Genomic DNA, 15,092 nt, shown 5'->3' on the forward strand with positions numbered 1-15,092 from the left:
GTAGAGTGCTAGTTAAAGAGCTTAGGGACAGTGCCCAGGCCCAGAGTTCAAGACCCACGACAGACAAAAAAAAAAAAGCACATAAAAATAAACTTATCCATGTGGGTAGGTGATGCTATATCTTGGATCTTAAATGTTTCTCAAAGGTTCATGTGTTAAAGGGTTAGCCTCAAATTTGTTCTGATGCAAGGTGATGGAGACTTTAAGGGGAAAGTCCTATTATAAGGTCTTCAGAGCATTGGATACATGCTCTTAAAGTGGATATTGGGGTCCTGGCCCCTTCCTGTCTTTCTCTTTCCTATCCAGGCCGTAAGATAAATGCTTGTGCCACATTCTCCTGCCATGATGTGTTGTCTCTCCATGAGAGGCCAAAAAGCAATGGAACCCACTAACAATGTACTGAAACATCCAAATCTGTATGCTTAAACAAATCTCTCTTTTTACATTGGTTTGTCTCAAGTATTTGTTAACAGTAATGGAAAGCTAATACAAGTGATAATGATTTAATTTTAGGCTAGAATTTCATACTTCATTTAATGAACTTGTATCACAGAAATATAGTTACTAGAGAGAAAATCTGTGCTCATTGTTTTATAAGCAAGTTGTCATACTTACAAGCAATCTTTCCTCCCCTTGCCTTAAACCCTCTTTCAGAGTAATAACCATCTTTCTATGTCTCACATGTCATGGAGATGAAATCTGCTTTACTTAGGAATGTTGTTCAAATTCACACTTTTTATCTGCAGACACAATGTTACCATTATGTCAAAACAAATTTCATTGAACCAAAAACTAATGTTGTCACTATGAGTAATGCACAGCATTTCAAAGATTATCATTTGCATTAATTTACCTTATTGGAATTTATCAAGCTATTCTAGGAAAGGATCCTTTCATATTTAGAAAAGACAAATCAACTTTATAGTTAGTGTTACCTCTGAATGGCAAAACACTCATCTAGGGTAGTAGATCACATTTTCCTTTCTAGTGTTTAAATCTGCACTTTCCACACATTTTTTTCTTCTTAGCTAATGGTTGTTTTTGTCTTCAGAAAGTTGAAAGTTGTTTGTGAAAACCCATGAGTATTGATAAGTCCCCCAAATAATATTTATTTTAAATCTTTCCCATTTGGAAACAACTAAGGAAGGGAGTCACGTCAATCGCTCATGGTTGAACTGTAGTGAGGTTGATAGAAAGAGGGTTGTGAATATATTTTCTTTTCCTAGCCTTCATTATTCATGAATGCACATGTTAAGAGAGATTACCAACTTTCCAATGATATGAGGTTATCTAGATTTTTCCTGACTTTTTGGTTTCCTTCTGGCTGAAGTATATTCCAGAGCCTTAAAAGATCCTCCTTAAAGTTTTTTTTATACATACACTTATAAAAATATTATTAGTCATCTTTAATTGTTTCCTATCACATCTGAACACAGCTAAGAGTTATTTGCTTGCAAGTTATCTGAATGATTCTATGCAAGTGAAGAAGTGAGCTACCTTGGCAACTTCCCATAGTGCAAAACACCCCTGGAAATTTAATGAGGTAGTTAACTGTTCTCAATGAAATTATGATATTACTAGGAATGAATAATATCAACTTGGGTAAATAGCTAAAGTAAAGATCTTGTCTGAAGAGCAATTCATGATTCATAAATTAACTTCTAAGGACAGATCTGGTTAAAGATCTTTTATTTTGTTGAATGGGGCACACAGGTTTGGACCAGACTTGAATTGCTAAGAACATGGAGGAAAAGGAGTTTGTCTTAACTGAGGCCTTTACATTTTGAGGGATTATTATTAAGAAGCATTTAAACTGCTCTGACACAGTGGTTTCAAGAAGAACTAGGTCAAGAAGGAGAGCTGGGTATTTGTTGAAGTATTTCATATTTGCCATTTGATCAATAATCCTGACCAGTGGAAAACTGTTAAGTGACCAATAAAAGTGGGCTACTATAGGATCATACACTAAAGAAAGGAAAGTTTTGCTCAATATCCTCAGTTTAAGAAATCTATTTGGCTGAAGTGCTGATGATTCTCAACTTAGATCCCATGACGAGGTACAGAAATGGGACTAAAATATTTATGCTTTATGTTTTCTTTCAACTTCATTATTCCTCAGCTTATTGTACATGAAAATTAATAGTAGTAAGAAAGTTTTAGATTTAATATGGGAGTAGAATAAAACTGATCAAAACATTTTTTTAAAGGGCTAGATAATAATCCAGGCTTTATAGGCCATGCGCTCTTCGTCATAACTACTCATCTCTGCTGCTGTAATACAAAAGCAGCCATAAACAAAACATAAAAGAATGTGTGTGGCCGTGTCCCACTTAAAACTTATTAGCAAAAACAGATGGTTAGACTATCAACTATTTTCTTCTGAATTCTGGAGTAGATAATTGGGAAAATCTGTAATCTTTGTACTGAGGAATGAGATTTTCTTTATTCAGTTAAGAGAGAAAAAAAGAGTAGAGGCTGAAAGCTTTCAGTATATATATTTTTCTCTTTCTATCTTACTAAGACTTTGACCAAGAAGGATATCATTAGGTTTTGGGGGTTTTTTTGCAATACCAAATAAGACTTTATTTTTTTTAAATTTTATTATAAAGGTGATGTACAGAGGGTTACAATTACATAAGTCAGGTAATAAGTATATTTCCTTTTGAATAGTGTCACCCCCTCCCTCATTCTTTCCCAGTTATTCCCCTCCCACCTCCCCTCCCCCACCCTAATGGCCAAGCCTGTTTTAACAGAAATGATCTTCCTTACTTCCTTTTTTAAAAATGTATTACCTTTAAATAGTTATACAGTTTCAATTCAGCATAACAATTTATGAGTACAGTGCATATGATCAAGGTCATCCCTTTCCTCTTACTTCGTTTGTTTCAGAAATCTAGTGATGAATGAGGCCTAAGTAACAGCCTCCAAACATTTGGAAAAAGTCTAATGTATTTTCTCTCGTGATTTCTAATCTAAATGGTCCTTATGAAGACAAAGGATTAAAGTGCCTGACCCCTGGTCCTCAAGGTTACTCAGATAAGAAAAAGATCTATCCAAATGCAAATCAATGTGTTGTTTTCTTCTCGAGAAAGTTTTACTGTCAAGTAGTAAACCCACTTTAAAACTGTTAAAAAGGCTATGAGGTGGATTGGGGGTGGGGGTGGGGTGAAAAACAGTAGTAGATGGAGACAGGGAATTTCATCAAAGCACATTCTATGCACGGATGCAAGTAGCACAAGACCCTGTGTATAATCAGTTTATGCTAACAAAACTGTCAGCTTAATTAAATAATACATTAATTCATCTTGCTAATACACACTCTGTGGCAAGCTCCTTATCTCCTGTGACCAGCAACAAATGATCCATGGGCCAGTGATCAGTAGGAGGATTGAGAAACATTATTCTAGAGAGTCTTGGATCTCAATCTCTTCTTTGCTCTTGCTTCTTGAGAAATAAGAGCATTTTCCCTTTTCTGGTTTATAATAAAAATAAAATAGGCAAAAAAAAATGTAAATCCTCTCTTCAAGCCTGGGAGTCCATGCTAAATTGCAGAGGGATCACAAACCCATTTTACAGCTTGGCCAAGGGTCAAATGTTATGCCAAGAAATTAAGAGAGGCACTAGAAAATACTCAAGAGAGAAAAAAAATAAGATTTGATTGGTGTACAGAGAGATGACAGGTTTTCAGTTCTATTTGAAATTAATCCCTTAGTCTCAGAGCACTGCTGCCTAAGATACAAAATTTCCTGCAGAGAACTAGAGCAGCTTCGGCAAATTTAGGGGCATTTATAAGGCATATAGCTACCACAGTCTTCACACATCTTGAGATAAGAGTTGAGGGAAAGAAAGTAAGTCAAACTTTTATTTTCTTCTATTCCTTTATACTCAAGGCTCCATTGCCATTACAGAAGTATATTACTTGTCACTGGTGCATCAGATTATGGCAGCACAATAGTATTCAGATCCCTAGGAATCTGGTAACTTTTCTACAGAATTGCTACGGTCAAAAACTTCCGTTTTAGCTCTTTGCATTTTGCAAAAAGTGCCACACTGTAGCATGAATTAAATCAATATATTTCTTCTACTTCATCCATTCCCAGGTTTTTTAAAAATTCCTTTCCACTGGGTGCAATCCTAGCTACTCAAGAAGTTGAGATCTAGAGGATCATGGTTTGAAGCCAGCCTGGACAGAAAAGTCCTTAAAACTCTATCTCCAATTAACCAGCAAAATTCCCAGGTGACTCAAGAGGTGGAGTATCAGGTGTGATCAAGAGAGCCAAGCAAGTGCTACATTCTGAGTTCAAACAGAGTTCTAGACAGAGAAAATACTTAGACAATTTAAGCAACCCTGACTTCTATCCTTTGAATTCTCAGCCTAGTAAAATCAAAGCCTTCTTCTTAAATTTCAAGTAAAAAAAAAATTGAAGTCTAGAACACCAAGCAAATAGTTTAGTCTTAGGGTAAAAATATAACTAACTAGATTTCACCCAGTGTGCTTCTAGTCTTTCAGAATCAGAGCTCTCATTTTCTTCCTGCTTTTGGTTGAGCTCCAGAGTTCATGCAATCTATTTTTCTATATTTCATCTAGATATATGATTGTTACCAGCAGAAGGGTTATAATGATAAGAGGTACTAAACCATTCTCTTCCGTTTTTGAGCTAAGATTAGCAAGGCTATGTCCTTATCTTTGCAGAAACTGCAGAGCCAATACTAGGTCACTATACCATAGAATATCCCTAACTGTGCAGTATTCTATAAATTCTTGTTTCCCTAGAGTTCACCCAGAGAATCAGATTGCATGTCCTCTTACCTGAGTGTTTCCTTGTTTGTCTGAGATGCTGTGGATTGAACATGCTAGGCACATACTTATCCACTGAGCTATACCCTCAGTTTCCTGGGTGATTTTGATGTGGGGCCTAAGGCCATTATGGACATCCATTGTCTTACAGACTCTTCCTGGCCATTTGGTAGGTGGTTTCTAGCCAGGATCTTTTTTTATTGTCAAGATGATGTATGGAGGGTTTACCTTTACATAAGTAAGGTAGTAAGTACATTTCTTGTCAAACTTGTTACCCTTTCCCTCATTTTTTCCTACTTTCTCTCCCCCTAATCCCTCCCAAATTGTACAGATCATTTCCAACATATTGTCTTGTGAATATCACTGTTGAATTCATTCCCCCTTGTCCTTTGTCTCACCATTCTGTTGTTCCCCTTCCCTTCCCTAATTCAAATGAACGTATATACAATACCAGGGTAACAAAATCAAATACAGTGACAACAGACGATATACCATAGGGGGAAGAACATACAAAAAAGACAAAAAAATCACATGGTATATTAAAAACAACAACAAAAAAAAACTTGTGTTCATGCCTTGGAGTTAATTTCATTTAGCCTCATCTTATATGGTCATATGTACATAGCTGCTATTGAGATATTCTACTCATCTGCTAAGATTATCTTAGACATATACTAATTATTTCTAGCCAGAATCTTTTTTTTTTTTTTTTTTTTTTTGGTCAGTCGTGGGGCCTGAACTCTGGGCCTGGGTGCTGTCCCTCAGCTCTTCAGCTGAAGGCTAGCACTCTACCACTTGAGTGTCTGCCCCACTTCCGGCTTTTTCTGCTTATGTGGTGCTGAGGAATTGAACCCAGGGCCTCATGCATGCAAGTCAAGCACGCTACCACTGAGCCACCTTCCCAGCCCCATCTAGCCAGAATCTTGAATCCACATTTACATTTTGTGATTGAGTCACATCATTGCCTCTCACTAGTGTACTTTTTTTAAACCACATTACATCATTGGGCTCTAGTTGATATCAGTTATAATGTTGGTACTCAAATGATCATAACTTGGATTTTTATTAGCTTTATCTTAAGCTTACATATTTATTCTTTAAAATATTTTACACTCTTGTATTAAAGCATAATTTCCGCTGGGTGCCTATAGCTCACGCCTGTAATCCTAACTACTAAGGAGGCTGAGATCTGAGGATCAAGGTTCAAACCCAGCCCAGGCAGGAAAGTCTGTGAAACTCTTATGTCCAATAAACCACTCAGAAAACCAGAAGTGGAGCTGTGGCTCAAGTGGTAGAGCACTCACCTTGAACTGAAGAACTCAAGGACAGCGCCCAGACCCAGAGTTCAAGCCCCACAACCAACAAAAATAAATAAATAAATAATAACGTATAATTCCCTTACAATAAAGTGTACTCATTTAGAGGGTACAGTTGAAGCAATTTTGAAGTATATATGTGTGTATATATATAGAGAGAGAGAGAAAGAAAGAAAGAGAGAGCCATGAAGCACACATTTCTATAAAGATAGAGAACATCTTAATGACCCATAATGTTTCCTCTATGATCCTTTTCAATTTATCCTTCTACCACAGATATACCATTGTACTGATTTCTGTCACTATAGGCTACATTGACTGGTTCTCAGATTTCATTTAAATGAAATCATATAATAAGTACTCTTTTAACTCTGACGTCTTCATTCAGAGAAATGATTTTGAACTTCATCTACATTGCTCATATCAGACATTTTTATATGTTTTTATTGTTAAAAAAATACTGTATAGAGGGGTTACAGTTATATGAGCAAGGTAATGAGTACATTTCTTATCAAGCATTGTTGCCTCCTCCTTTGTTTTTCTCCTACCATCCCTTCTCTCCCACCTCCACAACTACACTCTCCCCAACAGACATTTTTTCATTTTTGTTTCTGAGAAAGTACTCCATCATGCCAGAATGTATACAAGTACTAATATTGCTATCTCCTACCAATACTTAGTATTAATTTTAATCATTTTAACAATCTTTTTATACATTTCAATCATTCTAATTTTAATCATTTAATGGTATTTTATTGTAGTTTTCACTTTCATTTCCCTGTTGAGGACAGGTGTTGAACAAGTGCTTAGGCCATTCATATATTTTATTTTTTTAACTTTCGTGGTAATGGTGTTTGAACTCAGGGCTTTACTTTTGGTAGGTAAACACTACCATTTGAAGCATGTCTTCTGTCCCTCATGCTCTGGTTATTTTGAAGCTAAAGTCATACTTTCTCTCCCCAAGCCAGCCTGAGCCTCAGTCCTGTTTTAGCTCCTCATAGCTGGGCTAATAGGAATGTGTCACCATGCCCAACTTTTTTTGTTAAAATAAAATCTTTCAAACCTTTTGCTCTGGACTTTCCTGGAACTTCAATCCTCCCATTCTCAACCTCCCAAGCAACCAGAATAATAGGCTTAATCCACTGGCACTTGGCTCATATATCTTCTTGGTGAAATATCTGATTAAGTCTTCTATACAATTTTTGCCATTTATATTTTATTAGACTTTATTATATTTTATTATTTTGACTCTACTAGGAGTTATTTATGGAAATGAAATTGTCATTTCACAGAGATATCTGGACTCCCATATATTTTACAGAATTATTTGCAATAGCCAAGATATGGAATCAACCTAAATGTTCAACAGTTATTTTTCCTTTCTGAAATATTGGCTGTTCCTATGAAAGCATTCTTGCCTTCTAATAGTAACATGTCTCAGGGCTCTTTTGAAAATTGCTGCTCTATACATAGAACTAACTACTGCTTAATAAATCCTATCTCCTTCTGTTGAATTCATGATTACTGTTTAACTTGTACTGAATACCGAGTCAAGAAGAGCCAGGCCCAGCCACCTAGTTGAGGTCATGTGTGGTCATGCTCTTCCTGCCTTATAGCCTAGGACAGATTACAGAAACCACTAGCAATGTTAGTTCTGGTAACCAAGCAATTGCATTCTGAAAATGGAAACTTCCAGGTGGCTAAATTCCTTCATGTTTCTTGTGTCTATAATACTCCAGCTGTTGGCATGAGCTGTTAAGTATTCCCCTCAATGATCTCCTGGCTTTTTTGTTTTTGTTTTCATTCTGCTCTGTTCTCCAGCTGAACTCTCTCAAAGACATTTTGTGATGCATCTGGACTCCTACAACATGGGCATTTCATAGTAAAGTAGCCTTCCTATGCCTTCAGTATCTCTTCAAAACATTCCTGAATACTGTTTTTTTCCTGCTATCACTTTTTTAGAGGAAATTATTCTTTCCATGACTCATAGAAATCATGGTGATAATAAAACTTCTAACATTGTTTTTTTATTGTGAAAATACCAGACAGAGGGGTTACAATTACATGGGCAAGGTAATGAGTACGTTTCTTATCAAGCATTGTTGCCTCCTCTTTTGTTTCCCCTTTCCATCCCTTCCCATCCCCCCACCCCCCATCTTGCGCCAAAGTTGTAAAGTTCGTTTTTTGACATAACGTCTTGTACATCTCATTGTTGCAATGGGTCCACATGTATCCCTATTTAAACGATTTGTTTTTTCCCTTCCCCTCCACAAATTATACGACATCAAATACAGTGATAACAAGGGTTATACTATGGGGGAGGTTGTGCAATTAAATTTTAGGGCTATTTTATTTCTAGAATAAATAACTAATTTAGGTATCGACATCTAGATACTTCTCTTCAATGTGCTTTTAAAAAATGTACCTTTCTTTTCCTTTATCACTGGTCCCAATTTTCTAAACTCAAACTCAAGAGTTTTAGGCTTCTGGAAGTCGTTTGACATTCTGTGGGTGTATGGCCTAGACCCTTTACCTCGTGGTCAATTCTTCACTAAGTTTCTGATAAATGTCAAGAAGCTCCTATTGGACCAATCTTCCACACACAATAAATGTATCTGGATAAAATATATCATTTACTTATGCTTCACTGTGATAAAATACATGATGCAAACAACTTAGATGTTCCAGAAGGCATGGCGGATTATGCATGGCAGAGCAGCTCACATCTTGTTGAAAAAGGAAGCAGAGAAAATGAGGAATACATAAAGAGACCAGTACACGATATAGACCCCCAAAGACATGTCCCCAATAACCTATTTTCTCAAACGACCTCATTTCCTACCTTACTACCTCCCAATGATGCCATTATATTTGGAATCAATCAAGGGATTCCTTAGGTCAGAGACCTCATGACCTAATTGTCACTGAACATAGCCTCATAAAAACACCTAGAAGAATGGTTAATCCAATCAAGTTGATTTAATCATCATGATACCATATAAAAAACACTACCAGCTGGGTACCAGTGGCTCTCACCTTTAATCCTAGCTATTCAGGAGGTTGAGATCTGAGGGTCACAGTTCGAAGCAGCCTGGGCAGGAAACTTTGTGAGGCTCTTATCTACAATAAACTACTCAAAAAAGGCTGAGAGTGGTACTGTGACTTAAGTGGTAGAGCACTCACTTTGAGCAAAGATACTCAGGGACAGTGCCCAGGCCTAAAGTTCAAGCCCCAAGACAGGCAAAACAACAACAACCAAAGAACACTACCCGACTTGGGGAGGGACATACAAAGCAACAAAGAAATAATCTTATAAATGCGTTAGAAACAAATGCATTAAAGAAAAAAACATTAAAATACAGTCGTTTAAGGATACAGGTGGACCTGTTGCAACAACGAGAAGTACAAGTTGTATGTCGAAAACGAACTTTACAACTTTGGTGGGGGGGGAGAGGATTGGGTGGGGGGGCTGGGAAGGGATGTGAAGGGTAAACAAAGGAGGAGGCTGCAATGCTTGATAAGAAATGTACTCATTATCTTGCCCATGTAATTGTAACCCCTCTGTACAGTATGTTCACAAAAAATTAAAATTAAAATTAAAAAAAAAGAACACTACCCGAAACAATTGAATAGCAACCAAAAAAGCAGGAAAATACTTGAGACAATCATTATTTGGAAGACAACAAATAATCTTGATGAGTCAGTAGTTTAAGGGAAGCTTAACAAAGGGCAGTATGCTAGACGGAGATTTAAATTAAGATAGGAAATCTATAGTCTTATTACTTTGAAAACCCAAAAGAGAGTAAGAACAACAATAGAAACTGAAAATTGAGGAGGAAAATCTCGGGGCAGGAGGAACCTGTGTCCGAGGTTTCCTCTGGTTCTATATACAAACTTCCTAAATTTCTGACTGATTGTTGAAACACACGTGCAGACTGAAAGTGGGAGCAGACTACAAGCAATCTAAAAAAAAAAAAAAAAAAAAAACCATAAAAATGACTAAGACTTCAGCTGCCATCTACTGAAGGAGAGGCTGTATTCTGAGTTAACCTATTTAACTGCCTATCCCTTCCTTATGTGTGTGCCTGAACAAGGAGCTGTGTGTGTGTGTGTGTGTGTGTGTGTGTGTGTGTGTGTGTGTGTGTGTGTGTGTGTGTGTGTGTGTGTGTGTACACATGAGCCTGGTACTGGGTACTGTTTTTGAGCATTTGTGCTCAAGACTAGCACACTACACTTGGGCTACAGCTGTACTTCCACGGTTTTGGTAGTTAATTGGAGGTAAGTCTCATGGGGTTTCCTGCCCAGGATGACTTAAAATCTCAATTCTCAGGTCTCAGCTTCATGAGTAACTAGGATTATAGGCATAAACCACCAGCATCCAGTTTAGAGACTATATGGTCCAAAAACATATTTTAAAATCCTGTGGGGCTGGGAATGTGGCTTAGTGGTAGAGTGCTTGCCTAGCCTTGGGTTTGATTCCTCAGTACTACATAAACAGAAAAAGCTGTAAATTTCACTGTGGCTCAAGTGGTAGAGTGCTAGCCTTGAGCAAAAGAAGCTCAGGGACAGTGCCTAGGCCCGGAAGTCAAGCCCCAGGACTGGTATAATAAATCCTGTGAAGCGGGGGGTCAGTGGCACATGCCTGTAATCCTAGCTACTCAGGAGACTGAGATCCAAAGCTAGCTTGGGTAGGAAATTCCATCAAGACATCACCAATTAACCACCAAACAGCTGAAAGCAGAGCTGTGATTCAAGTGATATAATGCTAGCCTTGAGAGAAAAAAAAAAAGGTCAGGTACAGCTCTTAGGCCCTGAGTTCAAGCCCCAGGACTGGCAGCAAAAAAAATATTGTGAAAACTACATTAGCACCTTGTTAAATAAATCTTTAGAATTTTCCCCAAAATTGTGATACATGTTTTTTCAATACTACAGGTAATTCATTCATATAATCTTCAAATAATCTATGTATTTTATTGGGCAAAATGTCTGTGGTATTCCAAATTAATCTGGAAGACTGATTTAAAGAAAACAGGCTGCAGGGCAAAGGAAATTGGCTAGTTTGTCAGGCTAGTTACTATAAGACATTTCCGCCCACTCATGTCACTACCCTCTGTCTGACATATTTGAAGGAGACACAAGTCAAACAATGGCTTCTAGTATGACTGGAGAATAAGCTATGTGTAAACCTAGTCATAGTTCAGCAAATGCTCTGCTTAATCTTCAAACTACTGTCAATTAATTATTCTTCCTGTTTTAAACCTTTCTGTATGTTTAAATTTGAGCTTTCCACCATTAATTTCATTATTTTATTTATTCTGAAGGTAGATTGTGACTCAAAATGGTGTTCTGAAAATGGAGGAAATATTTGCCTGACAGAGTTATTCTAACTCCCAGTTAAAAACACATTGTGTTAGCCAAGTGTCAGTGGCTTTCACCTACAATCCAAGCTACTTAGGAGGCTTGAAATCAGAAGGATCACAGTTTGACTCCAGTGGGGGCATATGGCAACCCCTTCTCATTTCCTACCTCTTGTATATCTGCTATCCAAAGCTGCACAGGAGGCTGAGATTGGGAGAATCATAGTTCCAGGCCAGCCCAGGAGAAAAAGTCAAAGAAACTCCATCACCATGGAGAGAAATTGGATGCAGTGCCCTGGCTTATTATCTCAACAATGATGGAAAGCCTTAAGTAGGAGAATTGTAGCTCAGGTGCCCATCAGTGTGGAAAGTAAGACCTTATCTCAGAAGTAGCCAGTGAAAAACAGGGCTGGAGGCATGGCTCAAGTGGTAAAGCACCAGCCTAGCAAGCCCAAATCTCAGTTCTGACATACAGAGTTTAAAAAAAAATCTAAAACCAACATACATCTTTTTTTTAGACTTGCAACTATCAGATAGAGGCAGACATCATAAAGTAAGCTGCCCTCCTCACAATAATACATGGTACACAGCATTGAAGTCTCTGTGAGGAATTGCAGTTGAAGAGTCAGAAATCCTCTGTCCAATCAAATCTTTCCTTTCATGTACAAACTCCATGAATGATTGGGTCCAGGAACCCCAAAGATACATAATTCTGTAGGCACTCAACTTCTTTATATATAGAATGGAATACAGTTGTCTATCACTTATGCACATCCTCTTATGTATGTATTTAAATCATCTTTACATGGCATATGGTATCTCATACAAGGTAAATGTAATATAAATATAAAAATATATAAATATAAAATAAATATCTCCCTCTGTTGCCTTCATTTCTTGGCTTTTTGTGTCAGTCATGGGGCTTGAACTCAGGGCCTGCGAGCTATCCTTGAGCTTTTTCATTAAAGGGTAGCACTCTAGCACTTTGAGCCACAATGCCACTTCCAGTTTTCTGGTGTTTAATTAGGAATAAAAGTCTCATGGACTTTCCTGCTTGGGCTGGCTTTGAACTCAAATCTTAGACTCCTGAGTAGCTAGGATGAAGGTGTGAGCCACTAGTGGCCAGCACTTGGGTTTTTGAGGTTTGTTTTTGTTTTTTTTTTGGTGGTAGTGGTATTATGCTTTGAATTTACCATCTCACATTCACTCACCTTGTTTACTCAGCTGATACTCTACCATTTGAGTTATACTTGTAGCCCTGCTTTTAGCTGATTAATTAGAGATGGAGTCTTAAGGACTTTTCTGCTTGGACTAGCTTTGAAACGATCCTCTAGATCTTAGCCTCCTTGTAGCTAAAATTATAGTCACTGGTGCCCAGCCATTTCTTGGCTTTTAAATCTGAGGCGTAGTCAGGAGTCTTCAGGTATGCTTTCTGACTTCTCTTTCTGGAAATAGTGGAAAGGACTTAGAAGTCACTTTCTCTGAGTCTAACTCAATACTCAGTACTATTTCAGTCCTAGCCCTCTGCATGAATGTTGCTTCTGGCTCTCAGCCAGTGTACTAATACAGGGGGTAGAAAACTGAACAGGAAGAGTCAACATTTTCTTTAGGTTTAGACTCTTGCTTAAACCATTGCTTACGTGATTAAAGGCTTAAACCCTTCATTTTTTATTTTGGCTTTTATTAACTGGTTACTCTGCCACATGAGGACTAAGAACTCACAGAGCTCAGCTGAGCTCCTAACAAGACCTCATTTGTCTGTTTCTAAAACATGATGAAGAGTCATAGTCCTAAAGCCACTGAATACACTGGTTAGGACTGACTGGTGCTTAATAAACAAAGTGTATTTTAATCAATTTGCTCCAAAATATTTTATTAACAAAAGTTTGCATATTAACAACAAGAGCAAAGAAAGTTATGTGTCACATTGAGTAACAGGTTCAAAGTAGTGTGTAAGTCTGGTTTCTAATTTCTCTACAAAGTTAATCAGCCACAATGGAGAAAAGAGAGAATAAAAAACAGTAATATATTCATATAAATTTTTGAAATGTTTCAAAGTAAAAAAATGCCAATTTTTGTACATTTTTATTATAAAAATGCTGTACAGAAAGGTTACAGTTACATGAGCAAGGTAATGAGTACATTTCTTAGTGAGCATTGTTGCTGCCAATTTTTAAGGGCAAAGAAAGTGCATAATAAAATAGACTTTAAAAATTACAAATAAAAATCTGTACATCAAGGATATTTTGAAGGCCTTCCCATGTGCACAGCACTATATAGAAAAGAGAAGAGGAACCACAGAGAAAAGAACATCAACACATCAGTTGTTAACAGCTCTGGCCCATTTGGGCTTGCAGGACCATCTCCTCTTTTCTCAAAGCAAGAGTGTCAATCAGGTTGAAGAGGGCCTTGGGTGTCACCAGGGAGATGTAGCGTTCTTTGTCTGTGCCCTGTTTATCCACTAGCACCATGCTGTAGGAATAGAGTGGGATTCGTAGCAACAGCCTGGAACGGACAAAGAAGAGAAGGCTATGTCAAACTCCAACTTCCATGAGTTCTGCTGAGCCAACCAGAGGCCCACAGTGACACTGTATGCAGAGAAAGGCGTGATACTATGAAGGACTGAATCATCTTTTAGGCCTGTGCTACTCAAAGTGTAATCTTTGGACTAGCAGCATCACATGATTCGGAAAGGAAAATCTTACATTTCACTCCAAACCTAACAAATTAAAATCTGTTATTAGCAAGATACTGGAACTATTAGCTTATATATCAAAGGATGGAAAACTCTGCTTTAGATTGTGGTCAAGGGGATTTTAGGCTTGCAATGGTGCTATATGCACAAGTAGTTGCTATATAGCATGTATAAGGGTAACAGATTTGAGGGTCACTGATCTGGGGTCAATCCAAGTTGGTAGACTAGTTTCACATAACCATACACACACTAATACTATATCAATGTTTATCAGCAGTGGTGATTTTAATCCCCAGCAGTCATTTGGCCATTTATGGGCATAGTTTCAGTCATCACAATGATGAGATCAGGAATAGGTGACTTAGCACTAATGAGTTGGAACACATGAATGTAGGCCACGTATGTATGCAAGGAGGAGGTAAACAAGGTGGCAATAGAGAACTAAATTTCTCTGTATCTTTAAGAGGAGGAGGAGTAACTTTCTGGAGGGAATTTCTACAATGGTTGTGTGGGGGTGTCCAGAAAAATACAGGAATGGTAAAGTAAGCAGGTCTGTGGTGATATACATATACAGTACAGAACATATATAAATATACATTTATGTATGCATGTGTTTATATATTATATATGTGTATATATGTGTGTGTGTATATATATATATATGAGAAGGGGTGTTATCCAAAGACCATTTAGCAAATTCTGTAATAAGTTTTTAAAAATTCATTGACATGGGGTATAAGCAAGTCATTCTATATAGCCTACTTTGAGAATATTCACTATAAATTTTTAGATAGAAATACAATCGACCTTTTCAGGCTTCAATTAGAGGTATTAGTAACTCTACATATGCTCTCAAAGGCTACAGTTAACCTCTGGAAATAGTAAAACTGTTCTAATGGAATTTGCTTAGGTACTTTATTTGGAGA

General features: G+C 37.4%; 1 protein-coding gene across 1 annotated transcript in view; it reads right to left on the bottom strand.

The window, feature by feature from the left end:
• Positions 1-13,639: 13,639 nt before the first annotated feature.
• Positions 13,640-15,092, bottom strand: part of Srpx (sushi repeat containing protein X-linked) — a 30,391-nt gene continuing 28,938 nt past the window's right edge. Inside the window, exon 10 of the mRNA XM_042702468.1 lies at positions 13,640-13,976. Within this exon, the coding sequence (XP_042558402.1) occupies positions 13,799-13,976 (178 nt within the window). The 3' untranslated portion in view covers positions 13,640-13,798. The remainder of the gene's footprint in view (positions 13,977-15,092) is intronic.

Source organism: Dipodomys spectabilis, unplaced genomic scaffold, assembly GCF_019054845.1.
Source record: "Dipodomys spectabilis isolate Male_0828 unplaced genomic scaffold, ASM1905484v1 ptg000324l, whole genome shotgun sequence".
In the NCBI taxonomy this organism is placed as follows: Eukaryota; Metazoa; Chordata; class Mammalia; order Rodentia; family Heteromyidae; genus Dipodomys; species Dipodomys spectabilis.